Genomic DNA, 12,500 nt, shown 5'->3' on the forward strand with positions numbered 1-12,500 from the left:
AGCCAAAGTTAAACTAGCCGGTGTTAAACTAGCCAAAGTTAAACTAGCCGGTGCTTAACTAGCCGGTGTTAAACTAGCCAGTGTTAAACTAGCCTGTGTTAAACTAGCCAGTGTTAAACTAGCCAGTGTTAAACTAGCCTGTGTTAAACTAGCCAAAGTTAAACTAGCCAAAGTTAAACTAGATGTTATAACATGAGTTATAACGTGAGTAAACCTGATACAAAGATGGGCTGACTTTGTGCAACGACTACCAATGAGAGTAAAGACAGAGGAGCACAAAAGATCCATGGCAAAGATTCTACTTCTTCTTGTATGATATAACCTGCTGAATGTTCAACACAAACATCAAATCTCCCTCTAATGGAATGTTGTCACTTGTAGCCATCAGATTGATCGCTGCAGGTAAATCATGTGTATGTTGATGTATCGTATTCTGGTCCTTACAGCAAACACTGTCTTAGAGAAGTAAAGATAAGATGTAAAGATATGTAGAGAAGCAGCTGGTCCTTACCATGGACTTGGTGAAGGGACGTGCCAGATTGAAAAGGAAGGTCATGAGCCACCAGCTGCGGTGGATGGATGTATACATCATGTTCCCAGGGTGCACGGCGTTGGAAGTGACTCCGTGAGGAGAGAGGCGACGGTGCAGCTCACTGGAGAAGAGGATGTTGCAGAGTTTAGCCCTGTTGTAGGCCAGCATGGACCAGTACTCCTTCTTAGGTGGTGAGAGCAGAGCCAGATCCACCTTTCCACAAGAGTCCACCAGATCCGTGAACCTACAACAACAGGGCAAGACCAGACTGAAGATCTCACTCACTCACTCACTCACTCACTCACTCACGGGGAGCCTGTGCCTACCTCAGGTGTCATCGGGCATCAAGGCAGGATACACCCTGGATGGAGTGACTGAAGATCTGTATCAGAATTATTTTTAAGCAATATTGTTCGTTTCAGATTACAACGTGTAAAATATCTTCTGTAGTGTTTTGTTGATGGTTGATTGTTCTGTTATTTTCTAATATAAACCCCTTTCACTGCTTCAGTCTTTACTGATGATGGTAGAGGACAATTTAACGGTATTGTGAAATACAGCACACCGCATTCAAGCTAGAGGAGAAGGCAAACATCGTCAGTGAACCGTGTGAATCATACGATAAAAGCTGCAGACGATGTTCACGTTACAAACTTTTTCATAACTGCAGCCCTGATTTTAATGAGAAGCCCCTATTCCCCCAAATGCCCCTTTTATGGACACCAATTTCTTGAGCTACTGTTTCACAACAGTGGTAAGTGTCAGTGGCAGTGACGACAGCATGTCACATGGCCACATACAGGACATGCGTCCCATCTAGGACCAGATACCAGGCTCAGGTAACTGTGTTCACATCATCATGAAAAATCTATATTTTATAAATAGATAGAAACTCAGTAGAAATAACCTCATTTTCCACTGAACAGCACGCTAACAGAATTCTGATTAATATTCAAGGTTAACATTCTGAAAAATCTTCTTACAAAATGTTACAGAAAACCTGAACCTAATTAAGCTAAAAAAAAAATACCAGAATTAGTGTTTAAACAAAAAGACAAAAGTGTGCTGTAACTGAGGCCTGCGCTTGCAGCACTGATACAACCTGACTTAGCTCAATGCAAATCAAAGCTGTGACATGATGTTGTTTAATTGGCTCCGAATGAGCTGTTAAACACCAGATGTTTGACAAGGCTTCATGAACACAAAGCTGTGTGTATATGTACACGAGTGTGTGTGTGTGTGTGTGTGTGTGTGTGTGTGTGTAGTTTAAGCCTGGAGAGAGTTTACTGTAAAAAATTCTTTCTCCCAAGGAGTTTATGTCTAATTGTTCCAGGCTCATCTCTCTCTCTATCTCTCTCTTTCTCTCTCTCTCTCTCTATCTCTCTCGCTTTCTCTCTCTCTCTCTCTCTCTCTGTCTCTGTCTCTCTCTCTGTCTCTCTCTGTGTCTCTCTCTGTGTCTCTCTCTCTCTCTCTCTCTCTCTGTCTCTCTCTGTGTCTCTCCCTCTCTCTCTCTGTCTCTCTCTCTCTCCCTCTCCCTCTCTCTCTGTCTCTCTCTGTGTCTCTCTCTCTCTCTCTCTCTCTCTCTCTCTCTCTCTCTCTATCTCTCTCGCTTTCTCTCTCTCTCTCTCTCTGTCTCTGTCTCTCTCTCTCTGTCTCTCTCTGTGTCTCTCTCTCTCTCTCTCTCTCTCTCTCTCTCTCTCTCTCTCTCTCTCTCTCTCTCTCTCTCTCTCTCTCTCTCTCTCTCTGTCTCTCCAAACAGAGTAAACATTTACATTTTCACTAAAGTCATTATGCAGCAGCCAATCAAACTGTTCCATTTGCTGTTGACAAGCCCCATGTGCCCATGTTGGGCTGTGGTTTGGCATGTTATATATCTGGTTAATTAACAAACAGCATCTGCAGGCTGCTTCTTTCCCCTTCTCTGCTGCTTCAGGCCTGTAGCACAAGGCTCCTGTACTGTTGTGACAAAAGATGCTCACTGAGGGACACAGAGGGAGTGTTTGAGTTTGTAATAGCGTTTTTCATTTATCGAGATTTGATGCATTGTGGAAACATCCAGGGCAGGTCTTAGGTTTATTTCCCCCAAAACTCAGCACCAATTTCCTTCTCTGCTTCACCTGCCATTATACTGACTTTTCTCCATCACCCTCAACTATTTATTAAGACTGCTGTGAAACATCTCCCCTTCTCTGCCGCACCAGTAGTGTGTGTGTTGTGTTTATAGGAAACACCTCGTACTCATGCGCTCTGGTCTGGTTCCTCTTAAACTTGCTCCTTAGGAATCACTTTTTTTTTCACATTTATTTCCTGAATTGATTGACATCTGGAAAGCTGTTAATCGCTACAGAACACTTTCATGAGTTTATCCTCGTGACGTAATTCGAAGACATTTCTTAGAAATGTTGCGTTTCCCCTTAACATTAAAGAGAAGATCCCAGTAAAGATAAAAGTTCTTCATAAAGCATCTTATCCCTTAAAAGAGCTCATAAGGTCACACAGTGTTAGGAGAAGTGAGGAGGACGTTTAAGAGGTTTAAGAGTTTCCTTAAAAGAGGAAGAGGGAGAAGAAATGTATTGTATGTGTAGCTGCTGTGTGTCAGCAATATGTGTAAACTAAAAGCCACTAAACACTTTCTATCTCCAAATCTCAACGTTTCTTCTGACTTCTGCTCTCACACCTGTCTGACTGTTTTACTCAGTAAAACTCCACACAAACGCTTTAGAAATGATTTTGTACATTTGTAAAAGGCAGACTGAAGGCAAAATGACACACATCAACTCATATTATATGTAGCATCATTTCTTTCCCTGTTGGATGGCAGGATTTAGCTTGCTCAGGCTATAAAAGAGGGAAGAGAGAGAACAGGAAGCACTGACCTGTGAGATTCAGAGGACAGCACAACCACACGGGCAGGAGCTGAACGCCGCAGAACGTTCTGCAGCAGCTGCACCAGGAAGAAATGGCCCAGATGGCAGGTCTGGAAGGTAGACTCCAAGCCGTCCTCCGTCAAACACCATGGCTGCGTACACACCGCCGCATTACACACCAGGATGTGTAGGGGCCTACACACACACACACACACACACACACACACACACACACACACATGTTACAAATAACACTATAATTCAGCTAGTTGTTATAGAAACATGACATTTGTTTAAATTGTTCCTGACAATAATTTAAAAGCCGTTCTCCGGAAGAAAAAATTAGGAGCTCCCGACAAGAAATAAAAAGTTAAATAACAGTTGACAATTATGTTCACTATTTTTGCACCGTGATATTGATAGAACCCAGTGCTAAAAACCCAAAATAGCAAGTTTAAAAATAATCCGGTTCCCTGAAAACAGCACAGGATGTGCAGCGCTGTTCTGGTGGAAACCGAGAGAGAGAAAACAGCACAAGAGGGAAGAAAGGTGAAAGAGGTAGGACAATGGCTGTGAAAGGTGAGAGAGGAAAGGCAGCGGGTGCGAGAAAGCAGCTAATGGTGTCAGCTGACATCTGGGCTGGAATCCAGCTGGAGCTGCAGCCACTCTGTAGGATCTGCTAAATCAGCTTGAAGAAAGGAGAGAGCTACTTCACAGAGGCATCTTAGGACATCACTTTCGCTCGTATGTCCTCACATGAGTACGTTAATGTCTTACAGGACCTAAAGTTAAAATACATCATTCATAGAAAGGCTGCACATTTCTTGATATGACTGAAATCTTATTTTTTTTAATGATACTGAAACCGGTGTTTAGAGTTTGTTACGCAAATTATCTTAAATTACAAACACTTAAATTACCTCTAAAAACGGGACAATTTGACTCATGTGTTCTACTTTAAATTAGCGCATCATGTAACGACCTGCTAATCGCATACAACTAAATTACGTCGCATCAACAATTAATTCAGAACATGCTTCGTATGAGTGTTTATCATCAGATGAGACAATTCTATAACATCATCTACTAATGAGAATAAAAACACAACACCGATATGCTGATCTCATTCACAACGTGCCATGAGCAGACCTGCTTCATACACAAGTCAAATATATATTCAATAAACATAAATACAAAATGTAGGGAAACGACGGGCTCCTGTCAACACATAAACCAGGATATAAGTAAAACAAGGTCATCTCACATCCAGGAACATCTGTCAATCCTGAAAAAGCTTCCAGATCCAAACCGCTGGAAGATCCTTGCCTTTGACAGAGTCGCTCCACTGGTCTCGAACCCTTGGTGTTGCCGCAGAACAATCTGAATCCACCCCACCAATTTTTAATTTCTTCCATTAGAATTAATTATGAGAGCCAGAGGCAATTTGTGTACTCTGTGTTTAAAACTGCCTGCACTATTAATTAAAAACTGGTTGCTGGAAAATTAATGGAGGAATTGTTATTCGCCTACTATAATGAGCTTTCTCTATGACATTAAAAAAAGGAATGCATGATGCATTTCCCCCCGGGTTCAGAGAGGAAACACCGTCGTCTGCATCAGCGCAAGAGCGAGCGGATGTAGGAAGTGTGCGGTACAGTGTCACGGTAAACCACACACTGCCTCGCAGATCATGGGGAAGATTGGCTTAAAGCAGAAAAAATAAAATAAATTCCTTACAACAATTCTACTATTAATTCCTATGTGTGTGGCAGCCTGAGGAAACCCTTCACCTGGGAAACTTTGTACAGTTTCTACTATATACTAAGTTCTTAAAGCGACTTTTAAAGGTTCAGTTCAGCTAATATGTAAATTTCACAATGGAACGATATATAAACAGCTGTACAATAACCATCGACGCCCGACAATAACTGTGTAATGAAATCACACACAGGTTTTCATCAGGACTGGAAGACCAAGTAGATTTATTTGTTAAACCTCTAAAATCTTTGCAGGAAGATCCTGGACAAGATTCATACATAGTTCTGTTTGCTCCTAGTATTTTAGGGACAAAGTATTCATAAAAAAGTTCCAAAAACTTTGTTGTTTTTGTTCATACAAATGTTCATGTCTCTGTGATTCCCCTAATGAATATTTATAAGCTAATATTTGATGCAGTTATCTTCAACCACTCAAATTCTTTGTACATTTTTTTTTCTAACAGAACTAAAAACATCCAGCACTGAAACCCAAAGCCATTTGTGCCCTGACTCATTTTATATCAGACTGGCGGTGATAAAATAATTCATTTGTTTATACCGATTAAAGATTCCGCACTGGCAGACTGGAATAGAAGTGAAAGGCCGATAACTATTAAACACCAGCAGGAATTTCGATCACTTTAAGCCTGATTAACAGAAAGGGCTCATAAGGAGTAGCAGCTCTCTGGAGGTAGACTCTCGCACCCACAGACTGACTCCACATGAGACTTAATGACGTATGATGTCAGAGGAGGGATGATTGGACTTCTCACTGAATACTATTAAACTTTATGACTTTCACGCTTTGGTTGAAAGGCACGTAATGGAAGAAGAACATGTTTGTGATTACCACTGAAGTGCATAGCGCTGATCCCACGGGCAGCGAAAGACGACGACGATGACGAGACCAGACGCCGTTCCCAAAGAGATGAATTAGATTTATTTATTTCTAAACAAACCTTGATTTTAACACAACACGGTTAACATGAATTATTTATCCACCGTGTTTAAGAGCAGCATTTCCTGTCAGCGCCTAAAGATAAAGGAAAAGAAAATGAAATTCCCCTTAATGATGATGACAGGGAAAGACTTCAGAGGCAGGTAACAGGATCGTGTCCCTACAGTAAAGCAAACCCTCACGTCAGGTTTCAGATATGAGGTGGCTGATTGAATGAGCCTCGGTGGGAGAGAGGACCATGTATTGCTGTTTGCCCCATAAACTCAGGCTAATTCTCCTGGTGTGTGGCCTGTGATTTAACAACATGCCTTTACAGCAGCCTCACTCTCTTAATACAGCTCCCTGCCAGGTCTGTCCTCATAAGCAAAAAGCTAACAAACGACTTTAATAGGCAAGCCCACATAATGTAAAAACTCCCTTTAAACTTATTAACGCGATCGAGGGGGTCAGCCGCAGATGTGCAATTTACATGCTGGGCTAGCGGGGGCGGTAACGAGGGAGCGGGGAGAAATAATCCTACATATTTACTTTAAAAGAACCCCCAGGGCATGACCTTTGACCTGAGAATAATCTCCCCACATAAAAGAGTGATTACCTTTTCTCCCTCTACTCTGGCCACCTACTATTAAGGGGCTCGGTTTATAGTCTACACAAAGGACTGGTGTAACAGCACAGATTTAAAACACACACACGCACACACACACACACACACACACACACACAAGCACACACACACGCACAAACACACTTTTTTACAGTAAGGGCTAAATTAGATTGCATCCCTGACTTGGCAGTTGATATTCAGAGCTCATCAAGGTAATAATGTTACCATGGAGAGACATCTAATGTACAAGCAGCGAGTGCGATGAGGAGGAGTTTTACCCCAAAAATGGAGGACATTCCACTGTATGTATGAGATAATAAAACACCATGTGCAAGAACCGTGCTTTACTAGAACAGTAAAAACATTGTGCCAAAGTTAATTACACAGGAACAGAGGAAAATAATTTCTACACGTGTGTATGTAAAAGGATTGTGATGTTCTTTTTTCCCTGCTTGTGATTGACCATTTGAAATAAAAACGCACGATTTAATCATTCCGAAGAGTAAAGAGACGGGAAAGTGAGCGTTTAAACCGTTTCAGCTTTAAACAGGGAAGGTGTAATAATACTGACAGCTGTGCAGTCGGGAACTGCGTGAATTCACAGCTGGATTTTGAGCCGATTCCAAAGCAGCACACCTGAAACAGTAAACAGTAAAAGCACACGATAGAATAGAATAAAATTCTATGTAAATGAGTTTTGTTACGCTCACACGGCCGACATTTTGTCACTGTTCTGCTGCTACTGTAAAGGTTTATTAGCTTTTCTCCAATACTACACAAAATACATACTGTAAAGGTGTTATACGACCTGAGCAAACGTCGTGTTATAGCGACCCGTCGTGTTTAGCTGGTCGTGTTATACGACCTGAGCAAACGTCACTGTGTACCGTGGATATCACGTAACAACGATTAAATCATTCCAACATGCAAGCCTTGTGTGTAATATAGTGAGAAGAACAAAGAGAACAAGAGAAAGAAACGTCTGAGAAAAGCATGGACATTTACATTTACTGTGTGTAATTGCTGGAAGCAGAAATAGGGGGTTGGAGGCACCTTCACCAGCTGCCTGCTGCCATTCACACCTCAGCAGCTCCCTATTCTGATGCGAATTAATCTACTCTTCTTCCTCTGGGACACACACACACACACACACACACATATACTCACCAATAATCTAGGAATAACTTACAAAGAAATACAAGCTTGCCTTCATTTAAAACCTGGAGCAGATCATGCTTGGGGGTTCCGGTGCAGTGGGTGTGGCTGACAAGTACAATAGTTAAGTTACAAGAAATTGCACTAGTGCATCTCAGTGGAATACAATCTGGAGCGGGAGAAGGCAGAAAGTACATTTCTGTTCTCTTTACTCATTCATTTCATTTAGTATTCAGCAAAAGATGAGCTCATGCTAAAGCTCAGCTCAGGATTAAACAGGAGGCCGCTTTACGGTGAAGTCAGATGGGTCTGCATGTGTGTAAGGCCATGTTTGAACCCCATCTCCACACTCACTGTGGGTCACTGGGCCAAGTAAATGATTTGGGTCCCAAATGGCCTTGGACTAATGGCTTAATCTTTCTCTCTTATTAAATGCCATCAGCTTCCATTAGAGCAGCCAGAGAGCTGATCTTAGTGGCGGGCTTCTGGCAAAGAGAGGAAAGAAATTTGCAAGAACCAGGCTGTCGCTTCCTTCACTCAGCCATGACAGAGTAGAGAAAGTGTTCTACTACAGACGCCTCCACCACAAAGAAGTAGTGCAATAACACTGAAGTATGACACGACTCATGAAAAATACTATAAATTCATCTCACCTCACATTTCATTCAATTACTCTCATTTTGGGTCAACTGCATTCTGAAAGTGTGCCAACTACGAATGACGACCGATACGGCCTCATTAGGGTTCGAACAGCAGAGTGCGTGTCAGGAGTGTGGTAAGATGGCGAGGTGGGGGAGCGAGGCAGAGGATTGGGGAGAGGGTGACGGTCACCTCAAGGCCTCTGGCTGCTGACCAAGCGGCTGCTGCAGGCAGCAGTGTCCTGCCTGAGGGCCTGCCTGGGGCCAGATGAGCCCTGCAATCCCCTGAGAGCCTGGCGAGAACGATACCACCACAACCACAACTACCAACAGTCACCTCTACCACGTTCTCTGTCGGACGAAGATGAGAAAATAAGGAAGGTCCACATGACAGAAACACCTCGGTAGAGCTAAGGACGGAAAGCTGATGTGGCGAATCACTCGGTCGCAAAATGGTCCTCCAGCATAAAGCTGTAGAACCAACACTTTCAGAGAAATATTATAAGCCAGAGAATTCTATTGTCACACAATAATCTATATATTTTACTTCTGTATATCTATTTATACAAATCGCCACATATTTGGAGTTGATATTATCATAACTGTTATGTGGCAAAAAAAAATGAGGAACTGGCAAATCTTTAACATTACAAGTTGCTATCATATGACATAAGGCCTAAAGCTAAAAACACACTAATATTACTGTGTTTACAATAAAAGTCTCTCTGGTGATTGTCACAAAATTGTCTTGTTCCATTATGTTAAATAAAAGGAAAAAACACAAGCATTGTGGGCTTTTTCTTTTCTTTATACAGCCTGTCTTTGAAAGCCAATGTCACTATTCCTTTGCCTTCCGTCATGTAATGTAACTTCATGAAAGCCTTGCCAGTAATTGATTTAACTGGGAGACTGTGAAGGACTTCAAAATCTGCGGAGATGAGATTGATGGAATTATGCAGTAAGGTTGAGATACTTATTTATTGACCAGGGAGTGGGGAGGGGAAGCTTATGATGAGAGAGGCTGGACCTTTTGGCCCTGCGCTGATTTGATAGCTCGGTAATGGAGTCAGGGAAAGGAAGCAAGTGAGTTTGTTGGGGTCAGGCTCTAACCCTGGACTCAGACCACTGCTCAAATGGAGCTAATGGCTCTCTAGAAAAGCCTGGCTAAACCCCTAAGACTGTTTTGTTTTATGTGCAGGACTCTCTTTAGGGCGTTGGGATGCGTTAATGCTTTTCATTTTTAAATAATTAGTGTTACAAATACAACATGCGCTTCCGATTGTGAACATCATCTTCATCATTATAAAACTGGAACTGATTTACTTACAGTTTCTTTGCTTTGAAGGCCTCTGAAAACTCTCGGACACTTCTCAATGATGCCAAGTCCAGCATCATGGCTTCAACACGAGCTTTGTGCTGGATGGAGAGAGAGAGAGAGAGAGAGAGAGAGAGAGAGAGGTGGCAGAAACACAGAGCATCTTAGGCATCCATCAAAACATTCAGCATCTTTATCATCCATCATTATATGCACTAAGCCATAGGCCACTAGTTACAGCTCCTCCGACATTTCCCACCTGTGCATTACTCTGGGTGCTATACGGCAGTGAGGCTTTAGCCACTGATATACTGACATGCCCACATTTAAATCAACTCTCTATCCGCTACAGTAAATCAGGAATGCATTTCCACCAGGAAGAGTTGGACAGTCTGCGGCTGGATAGCATCTCCATAGGCTTTTTATGGCACTTTTATGATTCCCCACACTCACCGTATTGAATCCATTCAGTATTTACATTAAGTGAGCAGTGAGGTCTTGCAGAAACCTGCGCTCTTATGAAGTCTGTAATGGCATATAGAATAGGCTCACAGGAATAAATAATGGATGAAAAAAGCCAAATCTGCAATAATGGTACCGCTCAGCACTAGCTTTTAAGTTTACCTTTGATCGCTCTGTAACACAATCAATAAGAAGAAAGGCATATAAATCACTCCAAAAGATATAATCATACACTGACAGGTCATGGGTCAAACACAGGTCCCCTGAGGCATGGAGGAGTGAATGAATGAATGGATGAATGAATGAATGCTGTGGACTTTTGCCAGATAAAACTCACTCCTCAAGATGCCTTTTCTCTATAAAACTGATATTTATTCATATCCATTCCATCATACAATGTGAAGCAACACTGTACAGTAAAATACTAAAATCAGCTTGATGTCAGTTTTAGGAGGTTCAGTCTCGACTCTAGCAGCATCTGTGAAGAGGGAGTTGGTTGATGAATGAGCGTCTGAACTCTGCTCATATTACGGTGGGCTTAAGAGACACAGGGCATTTTAATCATGCCACATACAGTATAGTAGCTGGTTAACACAAAAAAAACCCTTTAGCTCAGCACCTCCTGTGCGGCAACGAGCCGTCAGTCAGCCGGTAACTAGCATTAATCAAGTACACTGCAATTAGTTCTTTATAGCACCTTATAAGTGTACGGCGCCGGGAGGACGCCAACATCATGTCTGTTCATACACACAGGCTCCAAACCTCATTAAAATATAAACAGATGCAAAAATAGCAGTCTGGCAAATTTTTTATATAACTGAGTTATACAGCTGCATGATCAGGTGACCGGAGCCTGGTACTGAGGTATCTGGGACTCTGGGCAGAAATGTCAGATCTCACAGATAAGAGTCAGATACGAAGTCGTCTCCGACTTTCTCCAACGTTTCATACATACATCTACTAGCCGTTCATGCCTTTTTTTTGGATGAATTAGCTTTAGTCCCTGGTGCACCGGACTGGAACTGTTAGCGAGGGCATTTATGAGCTTAAGTTGTTGAAATCTCCAGACAGAACGAGGCACAGATAGCTGACGTAACCCTGCCACATGCTCGGTGTCGACTGGATTTTCTGAATGTCTGCCAGACTCAGAACATAATATCACAGCGTGGTCTCTGTGGAAACCCCGATCTAATATCACGCTCTGATATCAACAACAATACCGGACTGTCACTAACACTGGTAATGTCAGAAGTGGAAAAAGTGAGATTTGTGCATCCCTGCTGAAATATTGTGTAATTAAGGTGATGTAAGGACGGGTGGCCATGTGTACGGGTGCTAGTTTACGGGTGGCCATGTGTACGGGTGCTAGTTTACGGGTGGCCATGTGTACGGGTGCTAGTTTACGGGTGGCCATGTGTACGGGTGCTAGTTTTAAAAAAAAAAAAAAAAACAAGGTAAGAAATGTTAGACACTTTAGACACTTTGAATTGAAGTGTACTGCAAATCTGCTGATGGACATAAAAAATGTTTAAAAGTCAAGCATGGAGCCTGAGGCCTCTTTGTGAACAAGAGTGACAGATTAAAAAAGATCACCATTTGATCAGACTAATGACTGGAAAAAGAAATGTAGATGCAGTACGTGTATGACTTATTTTAAGTCAGGCTTCAGTAGCCATGCTTGTCAGGCCTTACTGTGTGAACACTGCAGCACAAGAAACAACAGCTGGTGAGAAACACACAGCACAGACATGAAGACTAATGACTAAATGACTAAGACAACTGTTTTCCATAAGCAGAGTAAGACGTTGCAAGATGCACTGTACCAAACTGGGGCACAAGTCTGGTACGAAACGTTAATCTCCGGCTTCCTGATGCTTCCAATTTTCTGAATTTCAAGGTTGTCTTTCAATAGCTTACTGGAAAAGATAAAGGCACTTACCCAAAGTGCCCTCCCTACTTCTCCCTTCACTCTGTCCCTCCCTATACTGTATGACTCCCTCCATCTCTCCACTTCTCTCATTAACTCGCCACCGCTATCCATTAGCTGAACCGATTAAGAATACATGCACTCCATGGTTTCCTTTTCCTTACAGTCTTCGCCGAGCACAAGCAATCAACAGAGCACAGAAGAGAGCAGCAGACTGTCGTTGATAAATTACTCGTCCCCTCTGAAAACCATTTATCTATTTGGGGCCGGGGTGTGAGAGGGACC

General features: G+C 42.4%; 1 protein-coding gene across 2 annotated transcripts in view; it reads right to left on the reverse strand.

The window, feature by feature from the left end:
* wwox (WW domain containing oxidoreductase) overlaps nucleotides 1-12,500 on the reverse strand; it is a 161,863-nt gene that overhangs the window by 110,381 nt on the left and 38,982 nt on the right. For both annotated transcript variants that reach the window (XM_060886687.1, XM_060886690.1), the window contains exons 6-8: nucleotides 9,839-9,927; nucleotides 3,409-3,594; nucleotides 512-776 (exon numbers count right to left, since the gene is read on the reverse strand). In XM_060886687.1, coding sequence (XP_060742670.1) covers nucleotides 512-776; nucleotides 3,409-3,594; nucleotides 9,839-9,927 — 540 coding nt within the window. The remainder of the gene's footprint in view (nucleotides 1-511; nucleotides 777-3,408; nucleotides 3,595-9,838; nucleotides 9,928-12,500) is intronic.

Source organism: Tachysurus vachellii, chromosome 14 (genome assembly GCF_030014155.1).
Source record: "Tachysurus vachellii isolate PV-2020 chromosome 14, HZAU_Pvac_v1, whole genome shotgun sequence".
In the NCBI taxonomy this organism is placed as follows: Eukaryota; Metazoa; Chordata; class Actinopteri; order Siluriformes; family Bagridae; genus Tachysurus; species Tachysurus vachellii.